Source organism: Mustela lutreola, chromosome 6, assembly GCF_030435805.1.
Source record: "Mustela lutreola isolate mMusLut2 chromosome 6, mMusLut2.pri, whole genome shotgun sequence".
Lineage (NCBI taxonomy): Eukaryota > Metazoa > Chordata > Mammalia > Carnivora > Mustelidae > Mustela > Mustela lutreola.
The window spans coordinates 53,068,917-53,089,343 of NC_081295.1; the positions used below are offsets into that span (position 1 = coordinate 53,068,917).

At 32.6% G+C, this 20,427-nt stretch overlaps 1 protein-coding gene and 1 pseudogene across 6 annotated transcripts in view; both read right to left on the reverse strand.

Annotated features, from left to right (window-relative positions):
- Nucleotides 1-20,427, reverse strand: part of SENP6 (SUMO specific peptidase 6) — a 129,977-nt gene that overhangs the window by 71,433 nt on the left and 38,117 nt on the right. For 3 of the 6 annotated variants that reach the window (XM_059177255.1, XM_059177253.1, XM_059177250.1), the window contains exons 4-7: nucleotides 17,233-17,375; nucleotides 15,971-16,075; nucleotides 10,724-10,744; nucleotides 2,514-2,584 (exon numbers count right to left, since the gene is read on the reverse strand). In XM_059177255.1, coding sequence (XP_059033238.1) covers nucleotides 2,514-2,584; nucleotides 10,724-10,744; nucleotides 15,971-16,075; nucleotides 17,233-17,375 — 340 coding nt within the window. The remainder of the gene's footprint in view (nucleotides 1-2,513; nucleotides 2,585-10,723; nucleotides 10,745-15,970; nucleotides 16,076-17,232; nucleotides 17,376-20,427) is intronic. The other 3 variants (XM_059177254.1, XM_059177252.1, XM_059177251.1) reach the window with 2 other exon arrangements.
- On the reverse strand, nucleotides 5,668-5,768 carry LOC131834969 (U6 spliceosomal RNA; annotated as a pseudogene).

Below are 20,427 nucleotides of genomic sequence, written 5' to 3' on the forward strand. Positions count from 1 at the left end.
TTAAGAGACATGACAAATAATGTACTATGAGATCCCAAACTGGATTTTAGAGAGAAAATATTAGTGAAAAACTGGTGAAATAGCTCAGTTAAGAATGTTATACCAAATGCCAATTTCTTACGTTTGATAAATGTACTACTGTGACATAAGATGTTACAATAGGGGAAGTGTAATAAGTAAAGGGTAAATGGGTAAATGGGTATACTAAAAATGGTCTTCCATACCATTTCTACAATTTTTTCTCTAAGTCAAAAATTATCTCAAAATTGGGGTGGCTGGGTGGCTCAGTGGGTTAAGCTGCTGCCTTCGGCTCAGGTCATGATCTCAGGGTCTGGGGATCAAGCCCCGCATCAGGCTCTCTGCTCAGCAGGGAGCCTGCTTCATCCTCTCTCTCTGCCTGCCTCTCTTTCTACTTGTGATCTCTGTCTGTCAAATAAATAAATAAAATCTTAAAAAAAAATTATCTCAAAATTTAAAAAATCTAAAGATTATTCTCACCTAAAGAATGTCATCAAGTAAGTTTTAAAAATTATTAGTAACAAACCTGGGCCAACTGGTCTCTAAAACTGTAAGAATGGGCCAAATCACTTTTATCACCAAAATGCATTTGTGCAATGAGAATGATAATATCTATTGTGCAGTTCTTCTCTGAGGATTAAAAATAACTCTCTTTCCGGTCTAGCAAGAAAACAGTAAAGCATAGTGGTAACGAGCATGGGCTTTGGTATCAAATAGACCTACATTGCAATACCAGCTCCATGTCTGTGAGCAAGTTGTGTAATCCCGCTGTGCTTCTGTTTCCTCTGTACAAAATGGAGGTAAAGTTAAATTAAGCTTAAAGGATCTTGGATAATGAGTTAGAGTAAAAGTAAATAATGAACATAAAGCGTTCGACTCAGCATCCAGTAGAGTTCAAAAAGGATTTAAGATATAACAGAATGAGTGTTGAAGTGGGTAGTCACTATTAACAAACTTAATGAGCATAACCATGTAGTGCCAAGTGCAATAATTCATATTCATAACTGCAAAGTTATTAAGAAAGGATGAAGTTTGGAATATTCTTATCCTAAAATAGGGATACGTTCAATATACGATTTGATTTCCCCTCAGAGTAGCAAAGAATATAGGTGCTTTAAAAAAGAAACTCCTAGAGAGGGGAACCTGTTGGTGGGAATGCAAGGTGGTGCAACCACTCTGGAAAGCAGCATGGAGGTTCCTCAAAAAGTTGAAAATAGAGCTACTGCACTACTGGGTATTTACCCTAAAGATACAAACGCAGTGATCCGAAGGGGAATGTGCACCTGAATGTTTATAGCAGCAATGTCAACAATAGCCAAACTATTGAAAGAACCTAGATGTCCATCAACAGATGAATGGTTCAAGAAGATGTGGTATATATATATAATGGAGTACTATGCAGCCACCAAAAAATGAAATCTTGCCATTTGTGATAGTGTGGATGGAACTAGAGGGTATTATGCTTAGTGAAATAAGTCAGTTGGAGAAAGACAACTATCATAAGATCTCCCTGTTATGAGGAAGTGGAGATGCAACATGGGGGGCTTGGGGGGGGTAGGAAAAGAATAAATCAAACAAGATGGGATCGGAAGGGAGACAAACCGTAAGTGACTCTTAATCTCACAAAATAAACTGAGGGTTGCTGGAGGGAGGGGCGTCGAGAGAGAGGAGTGGGGTTATGGACATTGGGGAGGGTATGTGCTATGGTGAGTGCTGTGAAGTGTGTAAACCTGGTGATTTACAGACCTATATCCCTGGGGATAAAAATACATTATATGTTTATAAAACAAAAAACAAAAACTCCTAGCTACCAGGAAAACCCAGCTTAAATTATTAGTTAATTAAACCCAGTTTAAATTATTAGATTTTCTAAATGAACCAACAGTGCTACAGTTTAAGCAAGAAAAGGCCTGGAACAAACAAGACACACAGATTAAGAATCACTATTCTAGTTAATAAAAATCAATTTGATGTGACATATTTTCCATAAATATTATTTGCCTTTATTTTTTTACTAGTATGAGTATATTAAAAGATTATTTCAGTGAAAATAATAATTTCTATGCACAACTATTTTCCAACTTATGTTATTAACAAAATTTATCAGGTATGGTCTCTCTTTAATTCAGTCGTTGCCTAATATATTCTAAATTTTAGGATCATAACCATTTAAAACTATATCATACAAGATTACAATACAGTTCAATAAAACAATTTTGAAGCTATTATAACCCATCTATAGTAAATATGTGGACCCTGAATTTATTGAAAATGCTAATTTAAAAAAAGATTTCACACTGTAATCTCATTGTGCAACTATTCCCTGATAATTTTAGGTCACAATAAAGTAAGATTTCATATCAGTTATAAGAAAGGCTTTTCTACATATAGCTATATACTTGGGAATATTCTAAAACAAGTGTGTGTCTCTTTTACCTTTCATACAACTATTCAAAACCCTTCACAGGTATTAACAACTAAAACTGTACACTTACCAACACCTTGAGGCCGACTCAACCTTACAGAATTATTTTCAAATTTTTGGACATGAGGAGGGTATTCTTTCCTAAAAAAGGAAATTTAGAGATTTAATAGAAAAAATATTTTCAAAACAAAAAGGCTGAGGGAATACTTACAATATGTTTACTAAAGGCAAACCATAACTTCTTTGCCATATAAAAAAAGTGATACTATAAAATAATAAAACTATATAATACAAATATAGTAAAGCTTAATACACTGTAAGGTCCCTAAGAACAGTGACTACATTTTATTTAGTCTTAATCTGTCAAAGCCCATAGCAAGCAGACTTTCAAATAAATAGTTAATACTAAGAAAATCCAAATTATTGTCCTTTCAAAGTAGTCACCAAAGCTATATGGTGCACAAAACTTTAGTTTTCTTTTGGAACTACCTTCATAATCAATTTATAAAAACCACATTAAAAAAAGAACATGTAATACTTCATTGTCACATGTTTTCTGAATTAAAAAATCAGCTTAATCATACCCAATTTGCCCAATTTTACTGTAAATGCTTATAGCTGTTTAAAAACAAATCAGTGAATTAAAAATAAAATCAGTGACTAAAGGGAATAAATGGTGATTAAAATACTAGTCTTGAGGAAAATTTCAAAATCAGTATAAAAAATGTTATGTACAAAACCAGCAATTCTGGAACAAGTATTTTAGTCTTAACACTATGAATACCTTATGGAGATGTAATTATACCTTAAAAAATACAGTAAATTATATTGTCAGACTTCATATACAATTTTCAGGATTTTGAAAATAATCCTTAGTAAATAAAGATTCTAAAACAGTACATAAGTCCAAATATACACTAATTTGGGGGTAAATTTAAAAAAAACTATAGCTAGTTATGTGATAAAACTATTAAAGATTTATAAAAAGTGCAACAGACCATGAAGCTATAATAGCTACTTATCCACCCTAAATAAAAAATTTCTTAAAATATTCCCATTTTACTTAGCCAGAGAATTAAAAATAAGAGGCTACACTATTATTTATAAATTCATTCACCCTAGTGATCAATACCAATCAGAGCATATAAGTAAACAAAAATCCTAAAGAAATTTTTCCTGCAAGATTTCATAGTCTTATGTTGTAAAAGTTAAAACATCTAAATTAAAAACAAAATAGAATGACATAAGGAGAAAATAGCAAGGGTACTGATAGTAGTGTATCTGTAATAGCAGTTAGCAGTTCGTGAGCATCATGTGCCAGGTACTGTTCTAAGGGCTTTATATCTATTAAGTACTTTAATCCTCAAAATTACCTTATAAATTATATTATTATTATTAGCACTTTATAGATGAGACTGAGGTACAATACAGTTAGTTAACTTGCCTATGCTCACATAACTATTAAATAGCAATGACAGAATCTGAAAGCTGGCAAACTGCCTCAATACTATGAGTAATAGAATTTTCATGATTATTGAGCAGCATTATTTGTACAACTGGGCAATTTCTACTCTGACATAATTTTAAGATTCATGAAGATATGAGTTTTAAGGATGAGAATTTGCTTTGAGATAGTAGTAGTACTAGCACTTATGAAGGAGGTAGGTATTCAGCTAATTATACTAAACTTAAAATAAAACTCATGTTTTTGTATTTCATATACTTTCACACTAAGAGGATATAATATAGTCTTATCTTTAACTCAAACAATTGGCTTTTTAATCTCTAATTTTTATAACTCTTCAGTTTGGAAAATAAAGATACCAACTTTAAAATGCAACAGAGGCAATGAATTCAAAGCAAAATATGATGATACTAGCATGGTCAACTCCAAAAGCTCTTTATTTTTAAAATAGTGGCTAATACAAATAGCATACATTCTTAAATACTAAGGATTATCAATACAGAAAATAATTATTTGACAGAAAACGGGCACAAAATCTGAAAATACCGGTATTTTGTTTTTTTTTAGTTTGAACCTACTTGATTACTTATTCTGGGGTATGCTATAAATACAGGTTTATTCACTAATACCTGACATAAATCACCTGACACAACCAATCATACACATGCATGGACTGGTGAAAATGCTGCATTAAATGCACTATATTCTTTGCTATCTGACAGTGCCCTAAACCATGCCTTGCTAATGGGGAACAATCACCACAGGGAATGTATCATATAATAACCTTGACTACCACATATTATAATGAAAGGTTAATAAACTATTCTGTATATTGGCCAACATTTCCAGGTCTTATGGCCACAACATAATGAATATTTCCCTATATAAACAAGGAAACTTAATTTTTCTTTGTAATGAATAAATTACAGAAATAAAAGTATACCTTCAAATTTAATACACAAATACAAGAATTTCAGGATGAAAGTATTACTGGTAAGAAAATTTTTGAAAACTTTCCAGCCATAAACTATCTTGTATTCTTTAAAATAGATTATTTTTAAAAAATTGTTAGGTTATCAAAAATCAAGTTTTATGTTAATTTCTTGGCTTGAGGGCTTCATCACTCTACAGATACAAAAATTTCAAACTCCAAATAGCTCAAACCTAGGATTTCTCAGTGGGTATTTTTCTCACTTTTAAGCAAGCAGCACAGAAACTTCCCTGTCATGTTATCTACAAGGTGGGGATTTTTTTGCTTTAAGGGTTTGTGTTTTGTGTAGAAGTTGAAACAAAAACAAAAGCAAACAAAAAAACCCTCACCTCAAGGACCCAACACTTTGTAAGCAGCATAAAACAATTGAAAAGCTTTCCTCCTCCTGGGCAGAATTCTTCAAATAACCTCAAAATGCTCTGCATATTAAGGGCTAGAGAGCCCTCAGCCTGAAAGTTTTCTTTTAAATAAGCTTAATTTTGTAATAATTTTACATATCCAGAAGATTTGAAAAGACAATTGAGAATTATATCCCTCATCCAGTTTCTCCTAATGTTAGCGCCTTCATCATCACACAAATGTCAAAAACAAACAAAAAAAACCCCAACAATGGTACACTACTATTAAGTAAATCCCAAACTTTATTTGAATTTCACCAACTATTTTAGTTTTGGACTTTAGGAATCCTTTCAGTTGGTTCCTGTGTCCCCTGGATGTGACATCATTTTTTTCTTTATTCTGGTAAAATATATATAGTGCAATATTTACAGAAATATAGAATGCTTCATAATCTACCTGTAATCCTTACACAAGGTCCATGAAAATCTTCTCTGTAATGTTAAAATTTTAGTATATGGGCTTTTGAGGCAAGTATTCTTTTGTTTTTTGAGTACCTGGTTTCTAACACTACCTCCTCTTGGAGAAAATCTATTGTAACAAGGGAACATATTCTTTATACTCCTCTCAATCCCATTCTAAAGGAAAAGGAGTAGCTGATGTTGCCAGTCACCTAAACTTTTCTAGACTCTGGGATTCAAGAGCTTATGAGGGTTTCCATGCCCTCAGTACTATTCTCTCTCTCCTATTGTGCCTAAACCTGAACATGGCAACCAACTAGCTCTTCTTAAAAGACTCAACATTTTTGTTGTATTCCAGGATCTAGGTAAAAGCTGGCACCTTTCCTTGGGGCTCTTTACTCTATGGGACATCATGATCACAGGTTGGGATCTCCTCTGTACATAACATCATAATCTCTTTTTGTGGAAGGTGATGAAAGGAGCCTGCTTCTCTCTCTGCTTGCAGTCAAATAGGTAAATAATTTTTTTTTTTAAGATTTACTTATTTATTTGACAGAGAAAGAGTATACAAGCAGGCAGAGCAACAGGCAGAGAGAGAGGGAAAAGCAGACTCCCCAGCAAGCAGGGATCCCAATGTGGGGCTCAATCCCAAGACCCTGAAATCATGACCAGAACTGAAGGCAGACACTTAACTAAGCCACCGTGGTGCCCCAATAAACAAAATCTTTTAAAAAAAAAAAAATTAAGTTTCTCTGAAATGCAATCTAAAGAAACCATACTGACACTCTCTATAACATCACCCAATTGTGCTTCTTTACATAGAACTTATTATTTCAGGGTGCCTGGGTGGCTCAGTCAGTTAAGCAACTGTCTTTGGCTCAGGTCATGATCCCAGGGGCCTGGGACTGACTCTTTCACCAATCCCTACTCAGCAGGGAGTCTGCTTCTCCCTTTTTCTCCCGCCTCTCCCCCTGTGCTCATGCTTGCTCACTCACTCTAATAAATAAGTAAAATCTGTTTTTTTTTTTTTAAAAGAACCTATTATTCCATGTCTTACTTGTTCATTATCAGTCTTTGCCCATCAAAATGTAAGCCACAGGAGTGCAGGATCTTGTCTGTTTTGTTCACCACTGTACCCTTATGCTCAGACTATAGCAAGCACTTGAAAAATACTTGGAATGAATAAACGTGTATATCTAAATAAAAGTGCATTTATCAGGTCAAATAACTGTACAAACATTGCTGTAAAAAGATGGTATTGTAATCAAAAACTGAACCACTACTCCCCATCATGCAGAAATTTAAAATACTCATTTTTTGGCCAAGGTACAAAGATCATAATTCAGTCATTTAAAGACACCGCAAACTTTTTTTGTATTTACTGACTGGACATCTTGGTTGGAAATAGGAAATACTAGGACTCTCTAGTTTGTTTACTCTTCCTGGTCTTTTTCTAAGGTTTCCATATTCAATCACTGTTTTTTTTACACTATGTTTTATGTGGCAAGACAAGTTGTTCTTCTCATCCTCTATTTATTCTTCTTTTAAAAAAAAAGTCTATTGCTGTTCTCAAATATGGCTGTACTCTGCTAAATAAACTTTAGGTTTGATTGGTCAAATTTACAATAACAACAAAGTCACTGAAATTTTGATTAAAATTCCACTAAATTTACTTTAAGGAGCACTGGTAACTACCAACCAGAAACATAACATAGGCCTCAAAGTCTTAGATACACTTATAAAGGATTTATAAATTATTAACTTTATTACTGGGTATTTAATTTTAGTTGCTGCTGTGAATAAAATTTTAGTCTCTCGCTATACAGCCAACTGATCAGAGATGCATGAAGGAAACAATTATTAACACTATTAGTCTTGTAGTCTATCATCCTACTGCTCAACTTTATTATTTCTAAGGTTTTAGATCACTCTAATTCCAAAGAAGACAGTATTATATGAATATAATTTTATTTTCAAATTATCTTCAGACAGCAATTTATAATGTTACTATAAATTGGTACCACCTCTCTGTAAAACAACTCAGCAGTACTTCTGGAGTATTAAAAACATTTGTGACCTAATCTAAATAATCCTTTACCAGAGATTTAAGAGATTCATTTAGAAATTTATACACAAAGTTGTTCATGAATGTATCACATATAACAATAATGAGCTAATGGGTAAATAAATTATGTATATCTGCAAGACAACCTACTATGCATTCATTAAAAATCATTTTTAGAAGTCAACTTAATGACAGTGAAAAAACTTAGGACAAAATGTTAAGCAAAAATTCAAAATATGCAGCTGTATTTTTATTATGATTCCATGTGTGCTGGGTATATTAAAAAGTATGAAAAAAAATATTGGAAAAAAATGCACTGGTATCCTAATAATGTAATTTTCTATTTTGAGAGCTTCTAGAAAATTATTAAGTCTCTATACTCGTCTTTTCAAACACACCCATTATGTAAACATTTCTAGTATTTCATATATTTTCTTTCATTGTATTCTATTCATCTTTGTACTTTATTATTGTTTCAAAATTCCCTACGATACACACATGCTTTTCAAAATTTTTAAATTTGAAAATCACTGTGTGCTTCAGTTTCACAATGGGTCAATGGATTGTTTATCTACACAGGAAAAAAAGAACGGCTCTAATACCAGTTTAAATATTCCAGATTGCTGGTACTACCACGTACACTGTATTCACAACCAATCTGTCTAGGAGTCAGAGAAGAATTTGAGTCATTCAAATTGACAAAGTCACCTACAACAACAACAAAAATGGTGGCAATTTTTTTAATTTTGCAAGCTCTAGATCTTAATATTGCTATTTATTATTTATTCCAGTGTGGTTTTAAACTCCATTGTGCCCAGTGTACATGTAGGAAAAAACCTGGAAAAGATTAATCTTCCACAACTACCTAGTTTTTGTTTATTAGATAAACCATTCTCTTGTAAATAAATCATTTAGTTCAGAGGTTTATAGTCTCTCATGTGTTGAAGGATAAAGATAAACGATCTTCTCCATAAAGATGAGAAAAAAGATGTGACTTAGTGTTCACAAGAAGGAAACAAAAAGGGTTATGTGAAAAGAAGTCACAAAGTAAAAAATGTATTGATGCAAAAGATCTTTTCACCTAATCTATGTCCAACAAAGATAAACACAAAATAATTTTATGCAAGGATCCAAAGGATTAATGGGCTAAATACAACCTAAAGATAACTATACAGCTGAATAAAGCACCCAGGTACATTCACTATAACGTATTTTATAAACAGCTTCATATCTAGTCCCTGACAGTAAGCTTAATATAAAAGACTGAAAGATTTCAAGATCTGTTACTATTACAGAAATTTCAAATTTCACAGTATAAAAGTCAGTTTCACATAACTATCTCACTTGTTCCTACAAATCTTTAAAATTGGACAAATATTATCATCCCCATTTACAGTAAGTTATGTGCCTACAGGAATTGTTGATTACTCAATTCCACATCTTTTGACTCCTATTCCAGTATTATTCCAGTAAGAATGTAAGCTCCAAGAAGGTAGGGATTTCTGTCTGCTCCTAGAATAGTGCCTGGCACATAAAGTCATGAAATATTTGTCCGAATGTATCAATAAACAAATTTCCACTACAGAAACATGTGTAAGTCAAAACGTGCAAAAAATCAAATCCTCCAAGGCTATTGTGAAAAACCAAATAATCTAAGATCTTAACATTAATTTGAGAATATCAGAATATGAGAATACATTTTATCTGGTATAGCATACAGGGAAAGTATTTATATAAAACAAGAGGCTATTTTGAGTTGACTGTATAAAGAGTTATTTAATGTACATTCTTCGTTAATTTTATTTTAAAAATCTTATTAATGGTCTTCCAAGAAACATGTATTTAGTCACTTATGAGTCAAAAAGATGTCACCTACACCTGACAGAAAATAATGCTTTATTCAAAGAGAAAAATAGACATAATGGGAAAATAATTTTTCTTTCCCAGCAGACAGTAAATAATCTGCACAACCCATTCACCTAAAAACATGTAAGAACTGTGAAGTATTTCAGAATTATAAAATAAACCTAAAAATTTTGCTAACAGGACCACCTTTATATTTCCAAACCTTAAAGAACCTTAAGGAAGGTGGAATATATAGCATTTTATAAAACACTGCAAACTGTCCTCTTTGATTTCTCTACACCTTTATAAAAATTATGGAGTTAAAATTATATAATTAAACAAACTTAGAGAACTTACTTCCCTTCTTTTGACCTTCACCAATGACACTGTAAGTATTGGTTTAATACAAGGATTGTTAACCTATTTTTTGTGGCAAGATTCATAAAAAGCTTTTGTAATTCTCATAAAAGAAAAAAGATGTACAGGCACAAAAACTTCTACATAATATGCTGAGGAGAGAAGCTATTTTTACAAACATTTGCTTTAAAACAATTATAATCATTTCACTACTCAAAGAAACGTGCACTCTTAAAAAATGTGTTTCCTTGTTATTTACATCATTCAACACATCTGCTACAGGACATGTGCCTACCAATGTTATCACAAAGGGAACAAACAGTGATCATAAATTCTGTTTGGGGTCAGAATAGAATACACTGATTTCTGGAATTTTAACTCCATGTGTAAGGTATTCTAATTCCATTTTCCTCCTCGACTCTATCTAGTAAAAAGTGTAAAAACAAAAATATTATTGGTAAAATATAACAAGATTTTAGTGCTATTAATGAAAACCACTAATCACTAAGGCATTAAAATGTTCTACTTCTAGAAGGAAAGCAGTCACATCACCATAAATATATAACCAAATTGAAAATTACGGTAAAACACTACCCACATAAGTCAAATATCACGTTATGCCATTAATGTTTCCTTTTACTAAAATAATTTACAAGCTTTATGATGAACTCTAATTCAATGGATATTTTTCAAAGCATAAAAATAATCTTGACATCTTACTGTTATATCCATGCTCTAATTTCATCAATATTAAGCTTACCTTTCCTTTTGGTCCAGACTGCTTAAAACATGAAAAAGAAAAAAAGTGTAAGAGGCAAGACCTCATTTTTGATATATCATTGTAGTTTTAGTAACTGTGGTCAATAAGGCAAAACTCTAAGGTGATTAATTCGTTTTAAACACATTATATATATGTTATATACCAAGTTTTGAACCTTGTCAGATATGTAAACTGTTTTTCAATTTTTGTTAATACAGAAAATAATTTATATCCAAACATATTTAAGAAAAAAGGATGTACAAAGAGATGAAAGATTCTTGAAAGAGCTTTATTTAACCATCAACCATTTGAGGATATGTTATTTTAGAGTAGTTACATAACCAGTCTTCTAAGAACAATATAATTTCCTGAAATGAAAGCTTTAAATTTTTAGTGGTTCCAATACTGTTACCAGGTGTGATAATTAGCTTCTAACTAAGAAAAAAAGAATTATTTTGGGGCGCCTGGGTGGCTCAGTGGGTTAGGCCGCTGCCTTCGGCTCAGGTCATGATCTCAGGGTCCTGGGATCGAGTCCCGCATCGGGCTCTCTGCTCAGCAGGGAGCCTGCTTCCCTCTCTCTCTCTCTGCCTGCCTCTCCATCTACTTGTGATTTCTCTCTGTCAAATAAATAAATAAAATCTTTAAAAAAAAAAAAAAAGGTTGAAACTTTTGTTATTTTAATTATTATTATTTAATTATTTTAAGGTTGAAACATAATGCCAGATGTTAAATATAGCACCATATGCTTTTGGACACAAGGAAAGGCCTGGGATTTAAAATCATGGCCTCCAATTAAAAACCCAATGTACAACAGGTCCATTCTTCACAGTTCATGGAAAATCTAAAAAGTTATCAGTATCAATTACTCAAGAGTAAAATTAGAAAAATCGTCAATTTAGAATAAGATTCATATCCTATAATTATTCTTTAATATAAAATGAACAAAATATTCAGAACTAATTATAAGCAAAACATAGTTTACAAATTCCCCAAGTCCCCATATTAACTCTAATATTCCTATAGCATGAAGCAAACAAAGTATCAATCCTAGTAAATTAAAAAAAAAAAAAAAAGGTTATGTGGTTTTACATAAGTAACACTGGAAAGGTACTCCTATTTTAAAAGTTTTTCAATAGTAAAAAGTTGTAAGCTTACATGAAAAACATATTTGAAAATTTACATTTACAATTAAAAAAATGGGACAAGGATAATGTATAAAATAAATTTATGTTGGAGAAATGACAAAAGTGAGGGAATATTACCACCCCATTAAAGTAAATAAAACAATTATAAACGAAAGTTTAAATACAGTACACCTTATATATTTATTTCTACTGGAGCTCTATTTCCAGGAAATGTAAAATAAAAACAGGAAGTTAGGCATTAATACCTAATAAAGCCATTTTCAGCTCTACACTGTTGTGTCCAAGAAGTGAGAATTTAGTAGTCTTGTTTTTTGTTTTTATAAACTCACCTGTATAGAGTAAAGGAAAGAGGTAGAAGATAGAGTAGCAGTAGAAGAAACAGGTTTGGTTCTTTCCAATAAACCAAGGGAGTTAGGAAGAAAACAAAAAACACAAAACAAATATATGTATATGCCCATGCTCATTTCTCTTATCCTTGAAGAAATTGCAATTATTAAGATATATCGAAATTAGTCACTGTGCTTCATAAGATTCCTCAATGTGTTTCTTGTCAAGTCCTGACCTAGAGCATACATATTAAGAAAAGCTTTTAAAAAATGGAGAGGGAAGCTATTATTAGTAATTAGGACTTTGTAAAAATGTCAACTTACATTCTTGTTGGACTATTTCATTCTTGTACTAGTGCTGTACTAGTGTTCTTAAAATTTTTTTTAAAAAGGAAGGAAAAAAGAGAGATTGATTGATTCTGGTATCCATGACCTGATTTAAGACTTCAAAAACTTTCAAACTGATGCTTTTCATTAATAATTAAGTCTTGCTTATTCCAGGAGCCCATTTTCCCATTTATGGATTATATATGCTTTTGCAGACATTCATTTTCCCCTACGGTCCTTACAAGTCTTTTCACCTACCCTTAATAAAAAACAAAAACAAAAAAAAAGGGGGAAATGTAAATAAAATATAAGCCAGTAAATATGCTCTTTTAGCAATTCTCAAAGAAGCGAGGAGGGGTGGAGATGGTATAGAGTTATAAAGATTTCTTTAATTTCTGTATTTCATCTTTCTATACTAAGGGTATCCTCCTCCATTACTATTAGTACATAAACAACCTATCTTTTAAATATGTTTATATTAAGATTTGTAATAGCAATAAGAAAATAGACTGAAATCATAGTGTTCTCCCAAATAGTAGCTAATCTAATCAGGTATTTTAAGAATTTTCATTTATTCCCTTCATATTAAAAAAGTGTGATGTACTTGTTCCTATATCTTAATAAAGAACTACAAATTATTCAAAATGCAGGTGTGACTTACTCTTAAAAGACAAGATATACCCCTCTCTCCAAGATGTGAATTACTAACTTGTGGCATTTCCTTTAATTTCAAATTAAGAGTTGAGTTGTAAAAACCAGGGTGCTGCAATGTCCACAATAGCCAAACTATGGAAAGAACCTAGATGTCCATCAACAGATGAATGGATAAAGAAGATATGGTACTTATACACAATGGAATACTATACAGCCATCAAAAAAAAATGAACTCTTGCCATTTGCGACGATGTGGATGGAACTAGAGGGTATCATGCTTAGCGAAATAAGTCAATCGGAGAAAGACAACTATCCTATGATCTCCCTGATATGAGGAAGTGGAGATGCAACATGGGGGGTTAAGGGGGTAGGAGAAGAATAAATGAAACAAGATGGGATTGGGAGGGAGACAAACCATAAGAGACTCTTAATCTCACAAAACAAACTGAGGGCTGCTGGGAGGAGGGGGATTACAAGACGGGGGGTGGGGTTATGGACATTGGGGAGGGTATGTGCTATGGTGAGTGCTGTGAAGTGTGTAAACCTGGTGATTCACAGACCTATACCCCTGGGGATAAAAATATATTATATGTTTATAAAAACTAAAAAATTAAAAAAAAAAAAAACAAAACCAGGGTGCTCACCTCTTCTGAAGCCTGCAACTGTGCCAAAACTACACTAATTAAAACCAAAGGTTTAAAAAAAAGGAAAAATAAAGAAAATAAAACCAAAGGTTTGGTAGGAACCTTTTTTTTTTTTTTTTTTTTTTAACAGTAATAACCATCTTAGGTGAAGGTTTTCTTCATGCCTTTGAAGATGTGATTCCTACTACATGGAGTGTCCTCTTCTAGCTAGTTCATGCAAAAGCTTCTTTAATACTTCTTTGTGAATTCTTCACAGCTCCCTTCTCTGAAACAGCACTATGCAAACTGTATCTACTACACTGTGCTCACCATGTAATTATTTGATTACTCATCTTTCTATCCTCTACCTTAATCAAACTTGAGATTGAAAGCAGGGACTTCGTCATATATACCTTTGACTACTCTGTACCACATCTATGCCTGGCAGGTAGCATAAAATCACTCAATGATTTTGAAGGAAGAAACTTAAAAACTCTCCATGAATTGTTTTTGAATGTCAAAATATTTTTAACAACACACTGTAGCGAGAATAAGGAATGTTTATTCTATAAATAACAGACAAACATAAATAGAATACGCTAACATGACTTTTCAGTTTTCCTTACTCCCCCTAGTTGTTGGTCAGGTATTTTCACTCAGGAGTGTTTCCTCTAAATACAAACAAATTCAGGGTTTTGTTTGTTTTTTTAAGAAATATTTTACTAGTAAATGTCATTTTCTCTTAACAGGATCTAATCTTTTATGCAGATACCAGTAATACATATGCAAGGTGTAACAGGTATCAAGACGGAGAATAAAACAAAACACAAACCAATTTCCAGAATGAAATCAGTTTTTAACATTACCAATGACGAAAGTAGAGCTGGAGAGAATAGGTCACACTGCAAATAATTCCAAACTAATAAATAAGCTCAAAAGCAATAATAATTTTGGTTGTAGAATATATCAGTTGATTATAAACCATAAATAATATTTCAACATGGACCAATTTTCAGAATATAAAAAAGACAAATCTTTGTCAGCAATGGATTCTGTCAATGTGATCAGTGTGTGAAAAACACTATGTCTCTTCTTTTTGCCTCCCCACTAATTATTCTCCTTTTATTATTCTCATGTTTATGCCGTATGTCAGCTAGAGAGTTTGATTTGTGTACTTCACAGTAAAAAAGCAAATTTTTTGATATGTGCAGTAAGGTCTCTTTCTTTCTAGTTGAATTTCTAGAATATCTAATGTTATAATCTTTTATCTATAATAAAATATTTAAGCAAAAGAAAGATCTTAAAGTATGAGAAAGATTTATCGTTTTTAAGTTAAAAATCTATGCTATACCAAATCTATGTACACAGCAAATAAAGAAAGGGTTTCTGAGAGTCAGGACATTTTCTGAATAAGCAACAATCTGGATTGACATTTTAAAAAATGAAGAACAGCATTTAGCATAGATACCAAATCCTTAAATTTTACTATTTATAAAAATATTTTATATAACTATTCATAATGCAAAAATTATTTTATTGTTGGATGCTAAGAATTTCTCAGTCAGAATTGGCTCAGAACTGAAATTCAACTGAAATTTCATAATTCAAAAACGGTCATGAAAAACCCACACTTAAAGCAGTAAGATTTCCCGATTGTTACTTTCATTATTTCAAGGTTCAAGTATTACTTTGATGATCAATGAGAACCACCAAATCTACTAAAACCAAAATTTTCTCAGCTAAAACTAATAATGTGAGTTATTTTCGTACTATAAAATCCAATAAATCTTAGAAAGAAAGTAAGCTAATAACTGTAGTTATACTCATCAGAGCTAAACCACCAGCTGAAGATTTCTTGTCAAATGTTGTACAGTCAATGTTGTAAAATCAGATTAATTTAACTGGAATATAATGCAATAAAAAGGCCCTTATTTATGTCTCTACTTACAAATATGATTTATTCAAAAACAGTTATCTAATAATGAAATTCTAAAATACGAATTATTTCAGAGACAGGATTATCTTGTTACAGAGAAGAGAAACACAGTAAAGTTCCACAAAGTAAAAAAAATTAGTTAAAGGAAAAAGAAAAAAAAAATCTGCCAAACAATTAAAAAGGATGTACACCCACACATACACACACACATACACAAAGGCAATTCGAATCCTTACCTTTGAGCTGCTGTTTTTACTAGTGATATCTGTGCATTAGCATGATGAAAACGTCTACCATGAACTACAGTTCCGGAACACATTGATGCATTTTGTGCATTTTCACTGCAGATGCAAGAGACAAAGAATAATTTGAACTACAGAAAATTACACAAACATATGCAAAAGAAATCCTTTCAAATCCGTACACACATACACAAAAACCTTCACATTAAGAAAAATACATATATTTAAATATATTTATGTATCAATCCAACCCAAATGACCACATTAAATTGTCCATTAGGAGTTTTCCACTCTCTGAATTTGTCTCTGAAATGTTTCCAAAACAATTCATGAAAGATACAGAGTAGAAGAACACTGGAATAGAAAGCAGGAACCCTAAATGAATGTTCTGCACTATATCTTATAAATTAATTCAGATATATTTTCTTTTCTTCTTCTCTTTTAGGGACTATCCATATAAAAAGCTTTTAAACCATGAGTATTATAAAGTTTTCTTACATGCCAAAATAAAAACAAAATGTATTGCTGTAAAAGAAAAAAAAAAGTCAGAAGTCCCAAATTCTACTTCTGACTCTGCCACTGACTTCAAAGTTGCTTAGCCTTTATGTACCTCAGTTTTCTATCTATAAATTGACAAAATTGAAATGAAACAGGGATTTTCAAACATTTCTGGGACGTATAAGAGCCCAATCATATCAGTAACAGTGGGTCCCTATGAGTACCACAAAGGAAAAGTGGGTTGTATCTAGAAGAGAAGAGGAATTAAGATACCTTAAAAAAAAAAAAAAAAAAAAAAAAAAGGTTCCTTACTGAGACAATCCTGATTAAGTATCCCGCAGAGGAGACAGGAGCATTCTACCCTCCAATGCCTTCTACTTCTAATATTATGACCAAGACTTTAATAATTATGTGAGAACAAGTTCATCTTACGAAATCCTATTCTACTGTGTATATATATATATATATATATACACACAGAAAATATATCTGTATATATATATATATATACAGATATGTATTATATTATTTTTATTAAAATACTGTAATATTTTTATTCAGAACCAAGAAATCACTGCAATCAACCCTAATCCCAGGATTCAAAGCAAAGAATACACACAATGGAACACTCTACCTCTTGGCATTGCTAACAGTGAAAAGAAAAGGTACAGTTTGGGTCAACTGGCCAAAAAGGTAGTTAGTTTTTGGTGTTAAACACTTTATCTTTTCTGTAGGAATGTGTAGTGAAGTGCCTATACCTCAATTTCTTATTGTTGCTCAACATGTTAAGTCCAATTGGGTTGCCTTTTAAGGGTTTTAAACTTTCAGCCTTGTTTCGTCTTGCACATGTCTTCCAGGGATCACCAGAACTGGTAGAAACAATTTCAGATTGACGATTTAACTGTAAAAAAATCCATAAATGTTGAAGAGTCAATAAACACCATAACATGATTGTTTGAAAACCCACTTACCAAAAAAGCTACAAAAATGTATACCAGCTATTATAGATGGGAGAGAGGGATTACAGTGGCATGAATTTAAGAATAATTCAACTGTAATTGAATTATTACTTTTTTTTCCTAAGATTAACACAAATATGTAGGAACACGGATGTGTACAGTATTATTTCCTTTTCACTTAAAAGTCTCCAAAGGTATTTGAGATAATTAAAAGAGAAAAACAGAAGACTTGAGGGTAGAGTATCTTAGAATAGCTCTTTCCTAAGAGTAAAAAAAAAAAAAAATTTCCCTTGTTGCTTCTATCTGTAGGACAAGTACAGTCAAATATGGCAATAAGTTACCACTTCAACTCATACAAGGAGTGTGGCCTTAACGTCAAAGTTTCTATACAAAAAAAAAAAAAAAATTTCCCTTGTTGCTTCTATCTGTAGGACAAGTACAGTCAAATATGGCAATAAGTTACCACTTCAACTCCTACAAGGAGTGTGGCCTTAACGTCAAAGTTTCTATACAAACACAGAAACTGAAATGTCTGGATACTTTCAAAGTTGCAAATGATCATGTAAACACATCAATAACAATCACTTTGGGGGGATCATAGTATGACAATAGGATGGGCATTTCTTGGGAAGTTCTTTTCAACAAAGAAACCAACTTTTATTACATTCATTTCACCAGATATTTAAAAGCTGCTTTCAGACTCATTGAGAAGAAAAATCTTCAGTTCTGAGTGATAAATGACCTAAACAACACTTTAAAAAAAATCAGTTATCTACTTGATTTTGAAACAATAAGTTTAATATTTTATTTCTCACTCATTTATAAAATACAGTTATAAGGAGAAAGGAACATGGCTCTCCCCCCCCACCACTCATTGATCTCCATGGAAACCTAACAGAGTTCCCTAAAAAAATAGCTCCCTCAAAAAAAGGTCCTCCTGAGTACAGAGTTCATTGTGTCAATACCATTCCTATTTTTAGGCATATCTACATGACAAAGTTCCAAAAAAGACCGATTTTTGACACATCATTTCTCCTCTTCAAGACATTTCTTTACTTCCTAATCTTTTACAGCCATGGGCTTCAGACTCCTCCACTTCTGGTAATAGTAGATTAAGTAATGCAGATCATTTCCTTCTACTCTCTGAAAACAACTAGAAAAATGCTAGACAAAATACAAATTTTAAAAAATGTATGTTTGAGACGCCTGAGGGCTCTGGAAGTAGTGAATAATAAAGAATTAAGATAGGAACAAGAACCGCAGAGCTCTAAACCCAGATTTGTATTTTCCCCTGAGGCACCTCTTGATTCCAGAAGATGCAACTGAGAGGCTAAAATGAACTTCCATCAGAGCGCTAGAGACACAAAAAGTGGAGATGAAGATCCACCACATAGGAAGGGCCTCATAAACCCCTCAAACTTTGGATCAGAATTATAGCCTATGAGTAACAGTCATTGTATAGACTGAAATCCACCTTCCAATTATCTCAACCTTCAGTTCAATTAAGGCAGTTCTCAAATTTTTAGTGTAAATCAGAATTACCCGAATGATCTGTTAAATGCTGTGTCCAAACTTTTACAGTTTATTCTTATTCATTAGGACTGGGGTGATCCAAACAATCTGTAATTCTAGCAAGTCCCCAAGTGATGCTGGCAATCAGAGACCATACTTGGAGAACCACTGAATTAAGATGATCTGAGACAGAGATTGCTAATGTTCCTAGTAACTAGCCAGAAGTAAATATATATCTCCTCCAGAAACAGGTTATTTTCTAGGCCTCAAAGTATCTCTATGACTTTTCATATGCAATATTTACTATTCATAACAGGCTCAAAGAGAATAGACAATGTGATCAAAACCAAGATAAACAACTAATAACAGAAAAAAAATAGGGGATAAAAACACTTGAATTATTATACTCTTTTGTTTCTGTTAGTAGGAAAATACAATCACTTTTGCATTTGGGGACCTTTTTCATAGGAAATAAAGCATTATTGTGGAAATAACAATTTAGGAATCAAACAGACTTGTCTTTCAGGCCAAGTAACTTTCCTTGTAATCATGGGGTTATTTCATGCATTAACAAAAATACACACAAATCGCTGAGCCCTGAAATGGGCAGATAGGCAGGAATTCAGTAACCAGTAGTTCCACTCAATTAGAAATACAGATATATTTTCTTACAAAGTTCATAGATTGGGGCTCCTGGGTGGCTTAGTTGGTTAAGTGCCCAAATCATGTTTTTGGCTGAGGTCATCATCTCATGGATGGTGAGATCGAGCCCCACGTCAAGCTCCATGCTCAGCACCGAGTCTGCTTAGAGATTATCTCCCTCTGAGTCTCCCCCATCAAATTAACTAATTGATTATAATAAAGCCCATAAATTATTTTATCATAAACAAATGGTCATTATGATACATTCAGCTGATAAAAATTAGACCTATCCGGTCATTATGACATTGGTCTAGTCCCATGTTATTTAAAAAAAAAAAAAACAACCCTAAATCAATGAAGAGTTGTAAAAGTATGGTTCACCGGACCAGAGAACCAGCATCCTTTGGGAACACTTAAAATGAAAATTAGCAGCCCCACTCCAGATCTCCTAAATCAGAAACTCTGAAGTGGGGTCCAGCAATCTTATTATCAAACCTTCCAGGTGATTCTGATGTACACTAAACACAAGAGGACCACTGCTTTGGATGATTTTGATACATATCTTGTTAGAAACCTCAGAAGCATGAAAAAAATGGTTATCACTCATCATCAGGGAAGTAAAAATCAAAACCACAATGAGGTATCACCTCGCACCTGTGAGAACAGCTAAAATTAACAACTCAGGAAACAGATGTTGGCAAGGATGCAGAGAAAGGGGACCCCTCTTGCACTGCTGGTAGGAATGCAAACTGATGCCACACTCTAGAGAATGGTTTGGAGGTTACTCACAAAGTTAAAAATAGAACTACCCTGGGGCACCTGGGTGGCTCAGTGGGTTAA